Raw genomic sequence first — 15,032 nt, forward strand, 5'->3', positions numbered from 1 at the left:
GGTGCAGCGGAAGAGACTCGAATGCGGGACGGCTCTGCCAAGGGAGTAGGGCAGAGTCCGTTAGCCTCGCAGGGCTGCGGATACGGAAGTTGGAGCATATAATAAACGAGCGAACAGCACGAGTCAGAAGCGAGCTTTACTATTACTATATGGAAAGTTTGATAATGTGAACAGCTAGCAAGGCAAGTTGGCAACCCAATCCGATTTCATAAAGCAAAGCACGAGGTATTAGAAGCAATAAGAAAGAAGTTTTAAAAAGAAGTAACTACAGTGAGTTCAAGCAGCGGAACCGCCCAGCACACTCCGGACAGCCTGGCACAGTGGTAAAGAGACGACATACAGTAAGCAGAGCATCCTAGGCGGGCAGGGTTCAGCCTCTGCGGCTCCCCACGCCCCCTGCAGCCCTTGCCCTCCCCGGAGGGATGACACAAGCTCCGGCTGCTCTCCAGTCCCAGACTTCGGCATTTCCTCCCAGCTCAGGGGATAAGTGACGCGGCGCCTTTTTTCCCGCGGAAGAGGAAGTTTCAAAAACTGCCACAGAGCTCGGCAGCCGCCGGAGGAGGGAGCGCCCGCCCGCCGTCTGTGCAGCCCTGCACCCTCCGCCCTCGCAGGACCACGGATCCCTTCTCGGCGTGAGCGAGGCTGCCATGCCGCCGCCCCGCGCCCCTCTGCACCGAGGCCCCGCGCGCCTCGCACCATGCCCGCAGCCTACTCCCTGAACCTGCGCGTCTTCTGGAGCCTGGTCCTGTGCCTGAGCGCCGGGGCCCTCTGCCTGCTGCATGGCCTGCGCAAGCAGGGCGGGGAGCGGGACCCCGCGGCCGCCGGCTCCTCCTTCCCGCTGCTGGGGGTGTCGGCCCTGCTCCTGCTCTGCTACCTGCTGCTCCGCCACTGCGGGCCCCCGACTTCAAGGGCCCCGGCCCCTCCGCCGCGACCCCCTCAGCCCGCCCCCGCTGTGTACCCCCCGGCAGCGCGGAGGGCCCTGCTGGAGGCCTACTACGAGCAGCGCCTGCGACTCTCCCCGCACCTCTTGGGGCACAGCAAGGCCCACGTGCGGCAGGTGGTGGGCGCGCTGCTCCGGGCGGGCAAGGCGCGGCCGCAGGAGCCCGGGCTGGGCCTGCGCGGGGACTTCGTGACCGTGGGCAGCGCCTACGAGCAGCATAAGGTGTGCAGCCCCGACGGCTTCGACATCCTGGTGCCGCTGCGGCTGCCTCCGGGGCTGGGAGCCGAGCTGCAGCGGGGACCAGACGGGATACTGTGCAGACTCCGCCCCGCCCCGCGCAGGCCCGAGGCCTCCTCCGCGCACGGACACTTCAGCGCGGCCTTCTGCTCGCCCACCTCGAACGGGACGCCCCTGCTGTGCCCAGCCCTGGTCCTGCGCTGGTTCCAGCAGCGGATGCAGCGGTGCTTGAGCCTGATCCGCTTCCAGTTTGAGGAGCGCTGCCACATCCGCCTGACGGCCGGGCCCGAGCAGCACCGCCTCACCCTGCACATCCTGCCCCGCTCAGACTACGTGTGCTGCCACCTCTCCATGGCCGTCCGCCTCATCCCGGCAGTGGGGCTGGGCGAGGGTCTCTTCCTCACCGTTCAGCCATGGCCACAGGGCCTCTTCCTCCCCGCCCACTCGAGGCCTTCTCAAGCCCGCTGGGACCTCAACCTCTCCAGGCTGGAGCAGAAGCTGCTAGGCTGGGCCCGGGAGCAGGCCCCCGCCGACTCCTGTCATCTCAAGTGCTTGCAAATCATGAAGGGGGTGAGGGACTTGACCTGCCAGGCCATTGAGGGGGACCTCTCCGCACAGTTAACGTCTGCCCTCTCCTCTTACACTCTCAAGACCGTCCTTTTCTACCTGCTGCTTCGAGGCTCTTTCCAGGGATGGGCTGAAGCCTTCCTTCTGGAGAGGCTGGAGGACTTCGTACTCTTCCTCAGCCGGGCCTTGCAGAGGCGGGCTCTTATGCACTTCTTCATGGGTAACAGCAACGTGCCCGAGGTGCTGGCCTTACCCAGGGCCTTTAAGGAGGCATCCCCTGTCAACTTGCTGGCCGACTTTGACGCTAGTCTCCTCGAGATGGCTGCCCTCCGGCTTCTGGACACATGGTCTCGGATTCCTCAGGTACTCGAAGCCCTCAGTCATCAGCGATATTTACCAAAACTCCCTCCTAGGTGCCATCATACTAGCACCAGCTGAGAAGCTCTCGAATGGCACACAAAAGAGAGGCTTTAAAAAGTGCTTGGGCGCACTCTCTGGCCCCTTTTGTCCACTTGCTTGTCGATTCGGATGCCAGCCTCACCGATATGGTTGCTCTCCATCCTTTGGACTGTTTGGATTAGATTTCTAGGTACTGACACTCAAAGCATGCACTTGTCAGTAGAGGTTGCCGAAAAATAAGTCACGTTATCACCAGCTATGGGGCATTGACGAGAGAGCAAAAAAATAGCACAAATAGGGCAGAGAAACTAACATTTTGGACCAAAAGGACGTTGAGGAAAACAACATAATGGTGAATGAGACGCCAGGAATAATTTGGGATAAAGGAAAGTTTGTTTGACGTGTGGCAAAGGCACTTAAAGAAGCAAAGGAACATAGCGCAGCAGTTACGTACATTCTTATGTTAAGCACATGGCACAACGTTGATTGCTAGGTAGACTCATGAGAGGGAAAATAACGAGTACCATCGGGCAGCATGGCTTTGAATGCCAATTTTTGAACAAAGAAGCATTGAAGGAAAAATAACTTAACAGTGACGTGCTGCCACGTGCTTTTCAAGGACCAGAAGAACGCAAGGAAAAATAACATTGCATCACGTTTTCATAAGCATTCATTGGTATAAACGAGCCTATGGAAAAGCAACAGTACAACGTATTGGCATGTAATGCACACAGCTGCGTCTATAGAAGCAAATATTGGGGGAGGGGTACACATTGGGCATGTGATAAAACTGGCGTGGCCACCTACAAAAGGCAGTTGTGAAGTGCGTCTTCATATACACACAACTTGAGAGGTTAGATGTTTTTGCACTTCTGAGTGACGGAACGGATACAAGGGGGAGCAGGCATGGCAGATGCAGAATGAGAATGTTTTTATTGTTTTTCTGAAGAGTATTTGGGATGATTCTTCATTGAAACCTGTAGGTAGCCCCACTAGATGTATCAGTAGTCCAGTGTATATCTATGTGCTTGCATGTTTGCCTAAAAAGTTTAAATCTGACTTTTTGTGCATATATCTGTAGATGTAAACGTATGTAGTCAGACTTAAACGCTTTAAGCATACAGAGTACCTGTTCTTCTATTTTTCCATTTAAAGCACTGGGTATACGGAAAATGATTGACACAATATTGGTGCAATGTAGGCCGAAAGAAACAAAGGAAGGAAAACTAGCAGATCATAATGACATGATTTATATAAAAAGCGTGATAGCAAAATACTACGCTGTATGCCCAATATTGTGCGTAAAAATTGCCTTTGCTTGGATGGGATACGGGCCATACGTTGCAGCTTAGAAGATCCACCCTTCTGAGTTGAAGGCCAGCCATTTTTTTACTGGGTTGAAGTATGTTTCTTTATGGAAAAACCAAAGCAATAATACTTACTAAAATGTTCGTTCATGGTTTGTAGTTTGAGGATATTGCAGGTTATTTCACGCTTAGTTTGTCATAGTATGTTTATATAACGCTTTTAATACCAAAGGAATCGTTTTCAGGGACCCACATGTTACTGTGCTTGGGTACAATTGTGCATTATACAGTTCTGGAGTACCTTGAACTAACTCCTCACGTGGAAGGTATTGCAGGGTGCTGTTAAAATTTGCAAAGTGCTTCAATTTTGTATATTATTTAACTGGTAGATTTTTTTTACAATTGAATATATTGATGAATGTAATTTCTAAATTTTGTTAACTTTTGTGCAATAATTGATCACAAAAATGAAATATAATTTGTACATTGTATAATTGAAAGAAATAGCACTTTATTTCGGGCAGTGATTTCAACTGTCAAACCTTTTGTTCTGACTCGCAGACATTTTGACTCAGTATTGATGGCAGTGAGCTAACTTGAAATGTCTATGTATTGCAGTCGAAAGTGTTTCAACAATACTACAGTGTTACAAATTACCTCACAGAAAATACCTTGAGTTGAACGGGGGAAGGGGGGGGGGGTGTTAGAAAGATGCGGTTTGTGGTGTCTTCAGGTCCTCATTATTTAAGTACCACTTTCAAGTTTAACTAGAAGATAATTATCCGGAAACTAAGTTTGACATCCTGAGGCAATAGTGTGAGAAGTAGGTCATGGCAGTATTCTAGATCTATAAAGCTAAGGTGCTCTTTCTGACGTGCTGTGTTTTTTTTGCAGCACATGTGTGTTTTTATTTGTTTTTGTTAACCTTTTAAAGTCAACAGTTCTTTTCTGTTGTCAGTTGATTGGTGTAAAACAATTATACTATGCTGTTGAACTCAGGGTTTGTGGTACATGGATGTTTCAGAGACTAAACAATGGCTTGAGATATGATTTCCCCATAAAAAGTGCCTTGGATCCTATATTGCTAGGGGATAACTATAAAAGAGTACTGCAGTAGAAGTAATGTAATCTTATTGTGAGGTTAGACCATCACAGTGCAGCTGATTGTCAGAATGGTGTATAATGAATGATAATGTGATAGACAAGACTAGACCCACCCAGGCAGCCAATGAATATAATTATTCCTAACACACAGATTCTGCATGGTGCCCAGCTGTCCAGTTTGTGTTCACAATTTGCTGTTTTTTACTTTTAAGATTTTTTTTTATTGCTTTATCCAAAGTTATCCCAGGAGGTACTTCCATGTATTCAACGCCCTCTACATGCGAAGGAACCTCGCGGGAGTTGCTGCAGAGCCCATCTCACATTCTTATATCATTCCATCTAGTTAGATGACTCAACTTGAGTAAAAAAGTGATCCCCTCTTGTGTAGTAATTCGAATTTGACACTTGTTGTTTCCCCATTTTTATGCACACACTTATGTGCACGAGCCTTTCCCCACAGTCTGCACTAAGGCACGTTTTGGGGAATGTATAGAGAATTAATATTTTTTGTTTTTCTCTGCACCAAAAGACCACCCAAAAGCTTACCATTGTTTATAAGAGAATGAAAACACAATGTTCTCATGTGAGAGCCTGACCACCATGTGGGACAAAGCCCCTGTTTAATCTTTGCAAACAAGCTAATCCTGTTTGTGCAGGTTTCTTGGTTATGCAGATCGTTGCAGTGTTTCCTGTTACTGAGAGGTGCTTTTGCATAGCTTCTGCTTTCTTGGTGACCATTTCTATTTTATGTTTGAGAGGAAGAATGTATCCGGATGGAATTACACACATTTGTTGTTAGTTGAATATATGGAGTGACTTGCTTTGGTATTGTTTTATGCTAGACACTTGCTTCGTTATAAGGCCCCTTACACTAAACATACTAGTGTGGAAAATACTTGGATCCTTGTGGCTATGAAACATTGTGCATTCTTGCAGCACAAGTAAGTTAGTCCATAAAAACAATCCTGACTCTGGAGTCATCCATGTTAAATTACCTCTACTGTGCTGAATAGACCGGCAAGTTCAAAGAAAAACAACAGTGTTGTTTTGAGCTTTAACTCACAGGTGTTGTTTTCAGCTGCACTGCATAGAGGCCACATTTGACTTTCGTGTTATGACTGGCCTAGGCATAAACAAGATTGTGCTTGAAGATTATTGTAATGCTTTCTAAAATTAGTGGTGTGCCGTTTTTTCAGTTCAGACCGAAGGAACAGTGGCTTTAGTAGTAAGAGGCATGCCAACTATGCAATTCAAAACTTGAATTACCTTCTTAATGCCATGCTTTCAGACAGGTTATTTGGAAGAGTTAAATATGTTGTCTGTTGCTTTTTCTACCTAAAACCTACTGACTTATTCTTAGCGTGCAAGAAAACATTTTTGTTTATGCAAGGAGTCTTCTGTATTTCCCCGCTCTAATAAAGGACCCGCTATTAAAAAGATATTTGTGACACATTTTTAAAATCTTACAGTTACTTGACTTTGGACAGTGTTTAAAAACTGTAGATGAGTGGTACCTGCGTTTTTTTTGTATACGTTTCAGAGAATTGTACCTACTCTAGTGGGAAGAAGTTTACCATGTTAATGACTTAAATATACCAGAGTATTTGTGTGGGTCCCACTCAGCTGCTATCTGGACTTTCTCATTGGCACACACATATAACAGATATATATCTGTGTAGTGCAAATGGAATGGGCCTGCAAGTGGCATCCACCATATATATTGGAAGCATTGGAAACAGGGTTTGCGAAGCAGCTGTCACTTTCCGAGAAGTCAAACCTGTATCTTCATTGCAGAAATGGTATTTGGTGGCATTGGTGTGTAGTAGCCCTTGTATGTATTCATTAGACTACTACCAACCAATATATGTTGATGCAAACACGTTTTGCGTATTTAGCTATCTAAAACTATCGTAGTGCTAAGAAATTACCCCTTTCTCTTTTCTAAAACCTCATTGACTGTCAATTTTCACTACTTTGAGAGGGTGTTGGGCCCTTTTTTAGGGCCTTTTCTCTCAGTACTCTTCAGTATGCACCGGGCATGCTGCTGAAACTTAGATTAAATGGCTCAAAGTTATAACTCTTCCTTTTACCATCTGTTTTTCACATGTCTTGTAATTTTTGACCAACATTATTTTCCATTGGATGTGTTTCAGACAGCCAATGTAGAATGAGTTGATAGTTGCTGCTTGCCAGTGGAGAAGCCGACTTTACGTAAAAAAATTAAAACTTCATCACAATAAACTCCAGTACCATAAGATTGATCTCTATCCTGGCAGTTGTGTAATCTGGTAGGCGTTTGCTGCTGAGGAAAACAGAAGGCTTCTTTTCTGTGTTTTTAGTAAGTTTTACAATCTAATATTCACTCACATGTCTAGAAGTTATTCAGTTTAGTATGCTCAAGGTTAAGTAAGGGCCTGGTTTAGAGTTTGGCGGATGGGTACACCTTTACAAATGTGACTTATGTTCCATCCACCTTATTACGAAATACATTAGATATAATGCACTTGTGTCAAAACAGATGGGATAGCAATCACATTTGTGGTGGAAAACTTGTTTGTCATACTCTAAATCAGGCTCCGAGTCTGACCTTGGCCAGATTCACATAAATGTGCTCACCTAATGGACAACAAGGATGCATATTCACATCGCTGATTCACAAACGTAGAATTGGGATCATCTTTGTGGGGGAATCTGCTCCCAGGAGAACAAGATGGGCATTCTAGGGCACGTTAACAGACCCAGTAATTGAACACCCACAAACCTTGATAGTTGTATATATTCACAGACTTTAAGCAGGCTTTTTGCCAAGGTCGAAACCTTTTCTAGTCGGTGACAGGAGAGCAGTCTGTAGCTGGGATGGCATTAGAGGAACACTCAAAATTGTCGGAGATGTTGGGGAATGTGTTTCTCTAGGGCTTAATATTTTTTCCAAAGGAGATTTAAAAAAGTTTTAAAGTGATTGCACTTTTATGCATAATATTCCTGGGCCCACAAATCTGTCTTTGTAGAAACAACTGCATGCGAATAATAGAAGGTGCTGAAGCTTCTTTGGAGTACTGTCTAAATTATTGCAGAATTCTTTGAAAGCCAAAAATGTGCACACATTATAGGCATATACCTCCACATTTCTGACTTTCTGGACCCAACTTGTCTTTTCCATTGGAGTTTTGAAGAATAAAATATTAACTTAACAGGAAGTGCTGCTGTTATATACAGTGTATGTTTCACTGGAGAGGCTCCATACAATAGTATGGTTTCTGGAATTCATTTGGCAGGATTAGGGGCTCATTTTTATACCTTGTGTTAATACCGCTCCCTGAAGGCATTTTCCTCCATGAATTTTGCCAGGTAATGCTTGGCAGCTTTCATGTGGACCAATAACTGCAGATTCTGAATTTGCTTTCCTAGAAAAGGGGGCTAATGCACAGTGGGCTGCATTGTGTATTGCAGGGTGTGCAAGCAGGATTGGCACATTAACCGTGCCTTTATTAAGTACTTCGCATGACTTTACTGGATGGGCTGTTAGATTCATGTCGACTGGGAATGAGCCATCTGAACTTCTGTGTTTGATGCTAGCTTGCAATTTAGTTGTAATTTACAGAATTCCAGTACTGGGGATTCTACTCCTATTTAAAAATATCAGAAATCTTTAATTACGAAAAAAATATTACTGTCTGGAGCAAATGGTTAGAATGCCTCTTCCACAAAGTTAATATAGGCAATGTTCTGAGATTTTTCTGTGCTAAATAGTAGCAGTATTTTAAAAACGAAGTTGCATGTTTCACCTATACAATAATGTGTTTGTTCAAACTGTTCTTTCATTTCAGTTACAAAGCAAAGGGGGAAACCATTTTGATTCATGCACTAATTCTTAGCTATTTATTGGCGTGTTAGTTCATAAGCTGTCAATAGAAGTACCACAAACAGATTTGTTTTTCCTAATCTACAAGAAGGGATTTCCATTTTTGGAATAAAAAAAAAGTAACATTATCCTGAATTGCCTTTTCTGTAGACCTCAAATTGTAACCAGACTTTGCGTAAACGTGAATATCCTTTAGAAAGTTTCCAGGACCAGGGCGCTGCTCCCCAAACAATAACAGATGTCCATTTAGGAAAAATGCTAATTGCTTGCTTTCATTATGGGAAGCCCTTGGAAAATGGATTCACTGTTTCTCTCTATCTATTGATGGATTTATTTTGCTTGTTTTCTTATAATAGTTATGGTGGAGGACCTACTGTTTGATGCCATTTCGCTTTTTTAGTATTTTCTGAGTATTGTTGATGAGTATTTATGCATCCAGCTAAAAGTACTATTGTTGTAGCAATTGCAAATAATTGTGCATTTATCTTTTGATCTTTGCCAGTGACAACAGCAGTTCGAATTAGTGCTTTACCTCAGAACATGATGGTTTATGCAAAGTATACCTTTTATTTGGAGCTGAACTTTAAAATGCTTTCTGCTGCATTTTTGCATGTTCGCGAGTCAGCTGTATTGTCAAAGAAATGAAAAATTTGTACATAAGTTTCTTAAAAATAGTATATATTTGTAAATACTTATCACCAGTTCATGGTACCTGGTTTTAAAAATGTTTAACCTATTTTATTCAGGGGCTCATTTGTAAAAGGGTTTTGCTTCCATGCATGAGTCTCTCTGAATCAATGTTTTTGTTAAAAAAAATGCACTTGTTTTAATTGAAAAAATTGTATTTATAATGTTTGTCAGTATTAATAAACACAGTTTTGCAAATTGGTTTGAGTCTGAATAATGTTGATCGAAATGAGGACCTACTGTGTGTAGTTCTATAAAATCTGTTAGTATTACCTTTTTTAAATTCCCATATTGATGTACTTGTTAACCTTCCTTCCAAGTGCATGGTTGCTTTCCTCATTATTTTGCTGTGAAACCATTTGGACAAATGAGTATTCTAGCATGCTACCAGACCATTTCTCCAGGACTTGGGTATTGTTGGGAGCACTAGTCATGGTGAGAGTTTAACTAGCTTCCTCTTCACTGATCCTGGAAACTGCCTTAAATGCAATGCACAAAACTGGTATGTTACAATAATATAGAATTACTTAGTATTCTGTTACATACACGTTGGTATTACATTAACTTGTTGCTGAACGATTGTCAGGGTTGTAAACCACCCACTGACTTTTTTGCTTAGAGCCCTCATGACATCAAGAGAGAGATCGAAAACCAGTTCTGACTTATTACCCAACAGTGTTTCCCATGTAGAGATATGTGAACTCTAGAGTTCATTAAAAGTTACAGAAGTCAAAGTGGTGTTGTGTCTTTGCTGCCTCGTGCTTGATGTGACCATTAACCACAAGTTCTGGGAATGCCCCATTGTGAGTGCGTATTTGAGAGCGATCTGTACTGGCCATCATGAGGTACACAGCTTGGAGTGCTAAACTTGGATTACACAAGCATCCTAAGTCTTGCAGGGTATTGGGCAGATTTCTGGACCCGGCCGCCCTCCTGACCAGATGCTCAATCGCAATGAAATGGAAGGACCCTTCTCGGAATGTCCTGCTGGCATGACAGTGGTTTGCTGGGCTTTACACAGAGAAGAGGTGAACGGATTGCACAAATGTCCAATTGCTGCTGTGTAGGATGAGCTGATTCTTACCTATTAAAGCAAGTGTGAGAGATAATACAAGATCCCGTTGAGAGTCTCACTTTGTCCTCCTGCATTACTGAGTCCACTGAGCCTTTCTCTGGCCTCCTCAGCCCTGTTGTACGTATCTGGGACCTTTATTGCTTGCGGTGCCCTTCTATCTTATGACCCAAGGATTCTAGAATGACAAGTGGCAGGAGTTCCTTTATGACTGGACCCTAATTTCCCGTTTTTGTCTTGTTCACTTAATTTACATTGAAGTACATTGCATGTACTGTCATAATTTGGGGAGCACCCAGTTGCAGCTTGCTTTGATAACCAACTGCAAATTCTATACATCGGCTGCCACAGGAAGAACAAGACAGTCGCCAAGTTGTTCTTGAGCTTTTGCTGTGATCATGCAATGTTTGTTTTATTGTTTTTTCAACTAAAAAAAACCTGATTTAAAATAGTGTTTAAAAAACCAGAGGCAAAGTGGTTCAGTTGGATAAAAAGCCTAGTCCACATTACGTGGCACAACTTGTCAGCTCTGCAGTTATCTTTCAGGATCATCTGTGAAAGAGGTACAGACTTGAAATGCTGTTTTTTACTTGGTGGCATTACCACTGGCAGGAGTGAGGAATAATAGCCTGTTACTTACCAGAAACGTAAAAGCCCCGTATGTTTGCCAAGCATCTCTTATATGATAGCTTGACCTCGAAAAGATTTGTAGGACTTGGTCAGATTGTCACGTCAGGCTAGTGATGAATACTAAGAACAGGAACATGTGAGGGTCTGAGCTGGGTAATAATCTGTTAGTCTTCCATAGAATCTTAGATAGATTTGGGGCAGATATTGTTCCCTTTTCTCTGCTCTTATTCTGATGTTTACACCAGTTTGATCTATGTGGTTACATGTGAAGCATTATGTTGCCCTTCTAGTTACGTTCATGCTCTGTAAGTATAACAGTAAACTAATATTGGTATTTTATGCATGTATCCAGTGTTTGGTTGGGGTTGTCATCTGTTAGTGGTGATGGGACTCTTCAGACGATTTGCTACAGCTGGCAGTATCCACTGCATCCCAGGGGGTGCTGCCTGTTTCTTCTGAGTCGAACCCAAGGATCATTGTGTATGTGCCTGTGTATATATCCTGAATCTTTTGGGAACATTATTCTGTACGATGAATTATTACTGCAAAATAGGCTAAGGATAGTCCTCTTTGAGCCCAAATCATGGGAAAAGGGAAAAGAGCCTCTTGGGTGTCTTTTGAAAGCCCTCACCCACCAACCTAGTTGGTGGCATGCTTCATCATCGGGCCCACCCAGTGACACCTAGCGTGTCCCGGGTGTGCTTCGACGCCTGATTACAGCGGAGCAGGTATGTCACTGTGTGTGCGGTGTGAGGTGCTAAGATAAGTGAAGTTAAAACGGCTTGGCAGGTGGTCCCTGGGGTGAAGGAGGCACAACAGGTCCCACGCTGGTGCTGGCCAGAAATCCTGGCTTCACCCTGCCACTTCAATAACCTTGGAGCTACCAACAAGCATTGAAAGCGTGATCTTGAGAAGGGAATCCCCCATCTCACAGCTAGATACACTTTAGGGCGTGTAGACACATAGACTACACTACACAACCCCTAATTTCAACCCACACATATTTATTGTCCTGATGAAAGCCAGATTAACATAAGGCACTGGCTGAAACATGTTGACTACTCAAGGACGTAGGAGGTCGTAACCCGCCTCTAACGTCCCACAGCCTTATTTTTAACCGCTGGCAGAGGCCCTTTTAATAAAATATCCTCACCCCAGGGACCACCTGCCAAGCCGTTTTAACTTCACTTATCTTAGCACCTCACACCGCACACACAGTGACATACCTGCTCCGCTGTAATCAGGCGTCGAAGCACACCCGGGACACGCTAGGTGTCACTGGGTGGGCCCGATGATGAAGCATGCCACCAACTAGGTTGGTGGGTGAGGGCTTTCAAAAGACACCCAAGAGGTGCCATTGCCACCCGGCAAAATACTGAGTCGCTACATAACTAATATTAATCTACCATAACCGTGTCAGATTAATCCATTGCAGAGCTAGTCTCCTATTGATACCGATACATATAAACCGGGGATCTGGACTAGCTTTCTGGTCCTCTCTCTCCCTCTTGATTCTCGCCAAAAGGGAAAAGAGCACACCAATTTTCAAGTGGAGAATAAATATGTATTCACAAGCTGGCAAGTTGCATAACTAGATACCGGGTCTACTCTGTGTATGTATAATTTCCAAAGAGCATTGACCATGGCTCCATTTCATCCTGAACCTTTGTATGAGGTGTGTCTTCAACCCAACCAAGAATTATAAGCTTTGTCTTGACTAGAATGGTAGACAAGCCCACATTGCAGCGGTCTCTCAGAGCACTTTATTCCACTACGTGAATAAGCACAGTGACACAGGTACATTAACTATAATGCTGCTTTATTTCAGTGCTAAATTAGGTTCTAACCTAGTCGGCTCATTCTAATCCTAGTAATTACTTGTTGCTAGTTTGGAATTTAAATTACATCTAATTGTTCTACATGCCGTAAAAGAAAGTAGTGCTACCGGTCATTTTATTTGACAGACCCGCACAATTGTCAAATCTCCCTGTTTCTCAGTGTATCCCATTTCACCTGCCAATAATCCTATTACGAAGAAGGGAAAAATATGCACAAATTTGACAGTTTGCAAAACTGGTGGTTTTGTGCGTGTCGGTCCTATATTTACGCGCAATTTACATGCCTCGCAGTAACCCAATTTGTGCATGTTTAGCTAGTGTCTACAGTAATTAATTTACCTGAAATGTAAAGTGAAAAACAGTGCTTTGCCATCTCGGAAAGTCAAGCCACCAGATGAGGTCCACTACCTGAAACACTCGTACTGGGAGTTGAAGGTCCTGCAAATAATTGACACGTATAGATGGCATGGCAAGGGATTTCGAAGTCATAGGCACTTTACAACAAGGTATGTGAAATATATGCATGTGATCCCTATTATATCATTAAACATTGGATGCAATTATGGTGTGGCTGCAAATCCCTTTTAAGGTGCACATGTTTGCGTCGAAAATGAAATTACATGTCTCGAGCAAAAAAGCTCCAGAGGTTGGTATATGCTACTTAACAGAGGAGCAAATAGGGTAACATGCTGGTTTTTATTGCTGGGAATCTGCGAATTCATGCAGTTTGTGCGGGATTCCGCAATATCCGGTACTACATTTTGAACCTGGTTCAAATTCGCACTCAAATGAATTACTACACCTTGGACTAATGCAATTTAGGTAGTGCGTAATGTGCACCCACAATTCACACTATCAAAGTAAATATATCAGAGGCCGGGAGTCATGGAACTTAAGATTGCAAGGGTAAAATGATAATGCGATTGAAGGCAATGACTGTTTTAGTGGATATATCCAAGAAGGTGTTTGCAAGAAATGTGGGTGGTAGTTGAAACGGTCAATATGCTCCTCAAATTATAACCACAATCCTTGTCAGGATATTATCAGTTATTGGGCGCACCAAAATCAGCATGGTTTGGTAAATAATGCATACGTTTCCCCTGTTAAATTTCAGCATGTGTGACTTGCTGAAATGTAACGAAGCTTCAGGTACTTAAGGCATCCAATAATTATGTGTTAAACACCTTTTAACTCTTAATTCAACCTGTGAGTAAATAGGGTTTGTGCATGGGTCAGAATATAACGAGTAACACCTAATCGGGCCCCAAGTCACTGAATTAACCTGAGTTCAGCACGCTCGTAGCCATGGCACAGAGCGGACAGGCCTTAACTTGGAGGCAATGTTTTAAGTATTTCTGCTGTATTCAAACAGTAATAAAGACAAAACATGACACAAGGAAGAATCCCAGCCCAATTTAGAAATATTGAGTACATTTTAATAAATAAAAGAACACCTAACTAAGTAGGACTGGAGTTATGAAGTTTTAAAGTTTGAATTTAAAAATCGAGCCAGAAAAGTGTAAAGAGCAACTGCGATCACCTGGTTGCCCCTGACCGGGACAAGGGTATGTTTTAAGGCAGCTCACAATGGAGCGTGGGTGAGCTGCAAGGACCAGGTTTGTTCTGGTCAAATAGTTATCTTCACACTTAAAAACTTTATCAAGCAAAAAGTCTTTAGCGGGGCTTGGTTGCGGGCCGTGGCCGAAGGTGGGCTTGATGATAACGTGGAGCTGAAGTCTGAGGTCTCAAAGTCCTCAACGAAGGCAGGCATAGGCAAAGTTTCCACTTCCAAACAGCCCTCGATGTCTCATAGATCCATGCGGTGGTCTGGTCCGATGAAGCTTTCTACATTCGGACTTGGAAACTTTTCTGGAGCTCAGATATTTTTAGTGGGGTAAAGTTGCAGTCTGTGACTGAAGAGGTCCAAATGTCGTTGGTCAGCTGAATCAGATTTTCTACTGCAAAGCCATGTAGAGAGAGCTGCAGGAGGCTCAACCCCAGTGGCTATGCATCCTTGCTGGACTGGCTTCACAGGTTGCTCCCAGTCCCACCCAATTTCTCAGTGCAAAAAGTTGAAAAATGTTCTTCGTTACAGGTATCAGGATTTGTTAGGAGGAGTACACTTTGACAGCCGCAAGTGGCCTAGGACCTTCGGGGGAAGAACTCGCTCCAGCTGATGCCAGAATCCGTGTCCAGAGCAGATTGAGTTGGAGCAGGTCAGCTGGAAATGCAGGAAAAGGGTCACTTGAAGCTTGCTTTGTCCCTCTGTCTAAACAGGGTCAGCCTTTAGGACCCTTGGAGTCCACTTCTTTGCCTGGGTGGGAGAGGAAGCATAGGTCCAGTCTTCAAGGCTCTTCTCAGGTGACAAGAGGTCCACTCATCTTCTGCT

General features: G+C 44.0%; 1 protein-coding gene across 1 annotated transcript; it reads left to right on the forward strand.

Annotated features, from left to right (window-relative positions):
• The first annotated feature begins 329 nt into the window (after nucleotides 1–329).
• On the forward strand, nucleotides 330–9,298 carry ITPRIPL2 (ITPRIP like 2). The gene has a single exon (XM_086940871.1). It carries the CDS (start codon nucleotides 698–700, stop codon nucleotides 2,180–2,182), a length of 1,485 nt encoding a protein of 494 aa, XP_086796997.1. The 5' UTR covers nucleotides 330–697; the 3' UTR covers nucleotides 2,183–9,298.
• Nucleotides 9,299–15,032: the final 5,734 nt, after the last annotated feature.

The sequence above is a fragment of the Lissotriton vulgaris genome, chromosome 10, assembly GCF_964263255.1.
Source record: "Lissotriton vulgaris chromosome 10, aLisVul1.2, whole genome shotgun sequence".
Taxonomy (NCBI): domain Eukaryota; kingdom Metazoa; phylum Chordata; class Amphibia; order Caudata; family Salamandridae; genus Lissotriton; species Lissotriton vulgaris.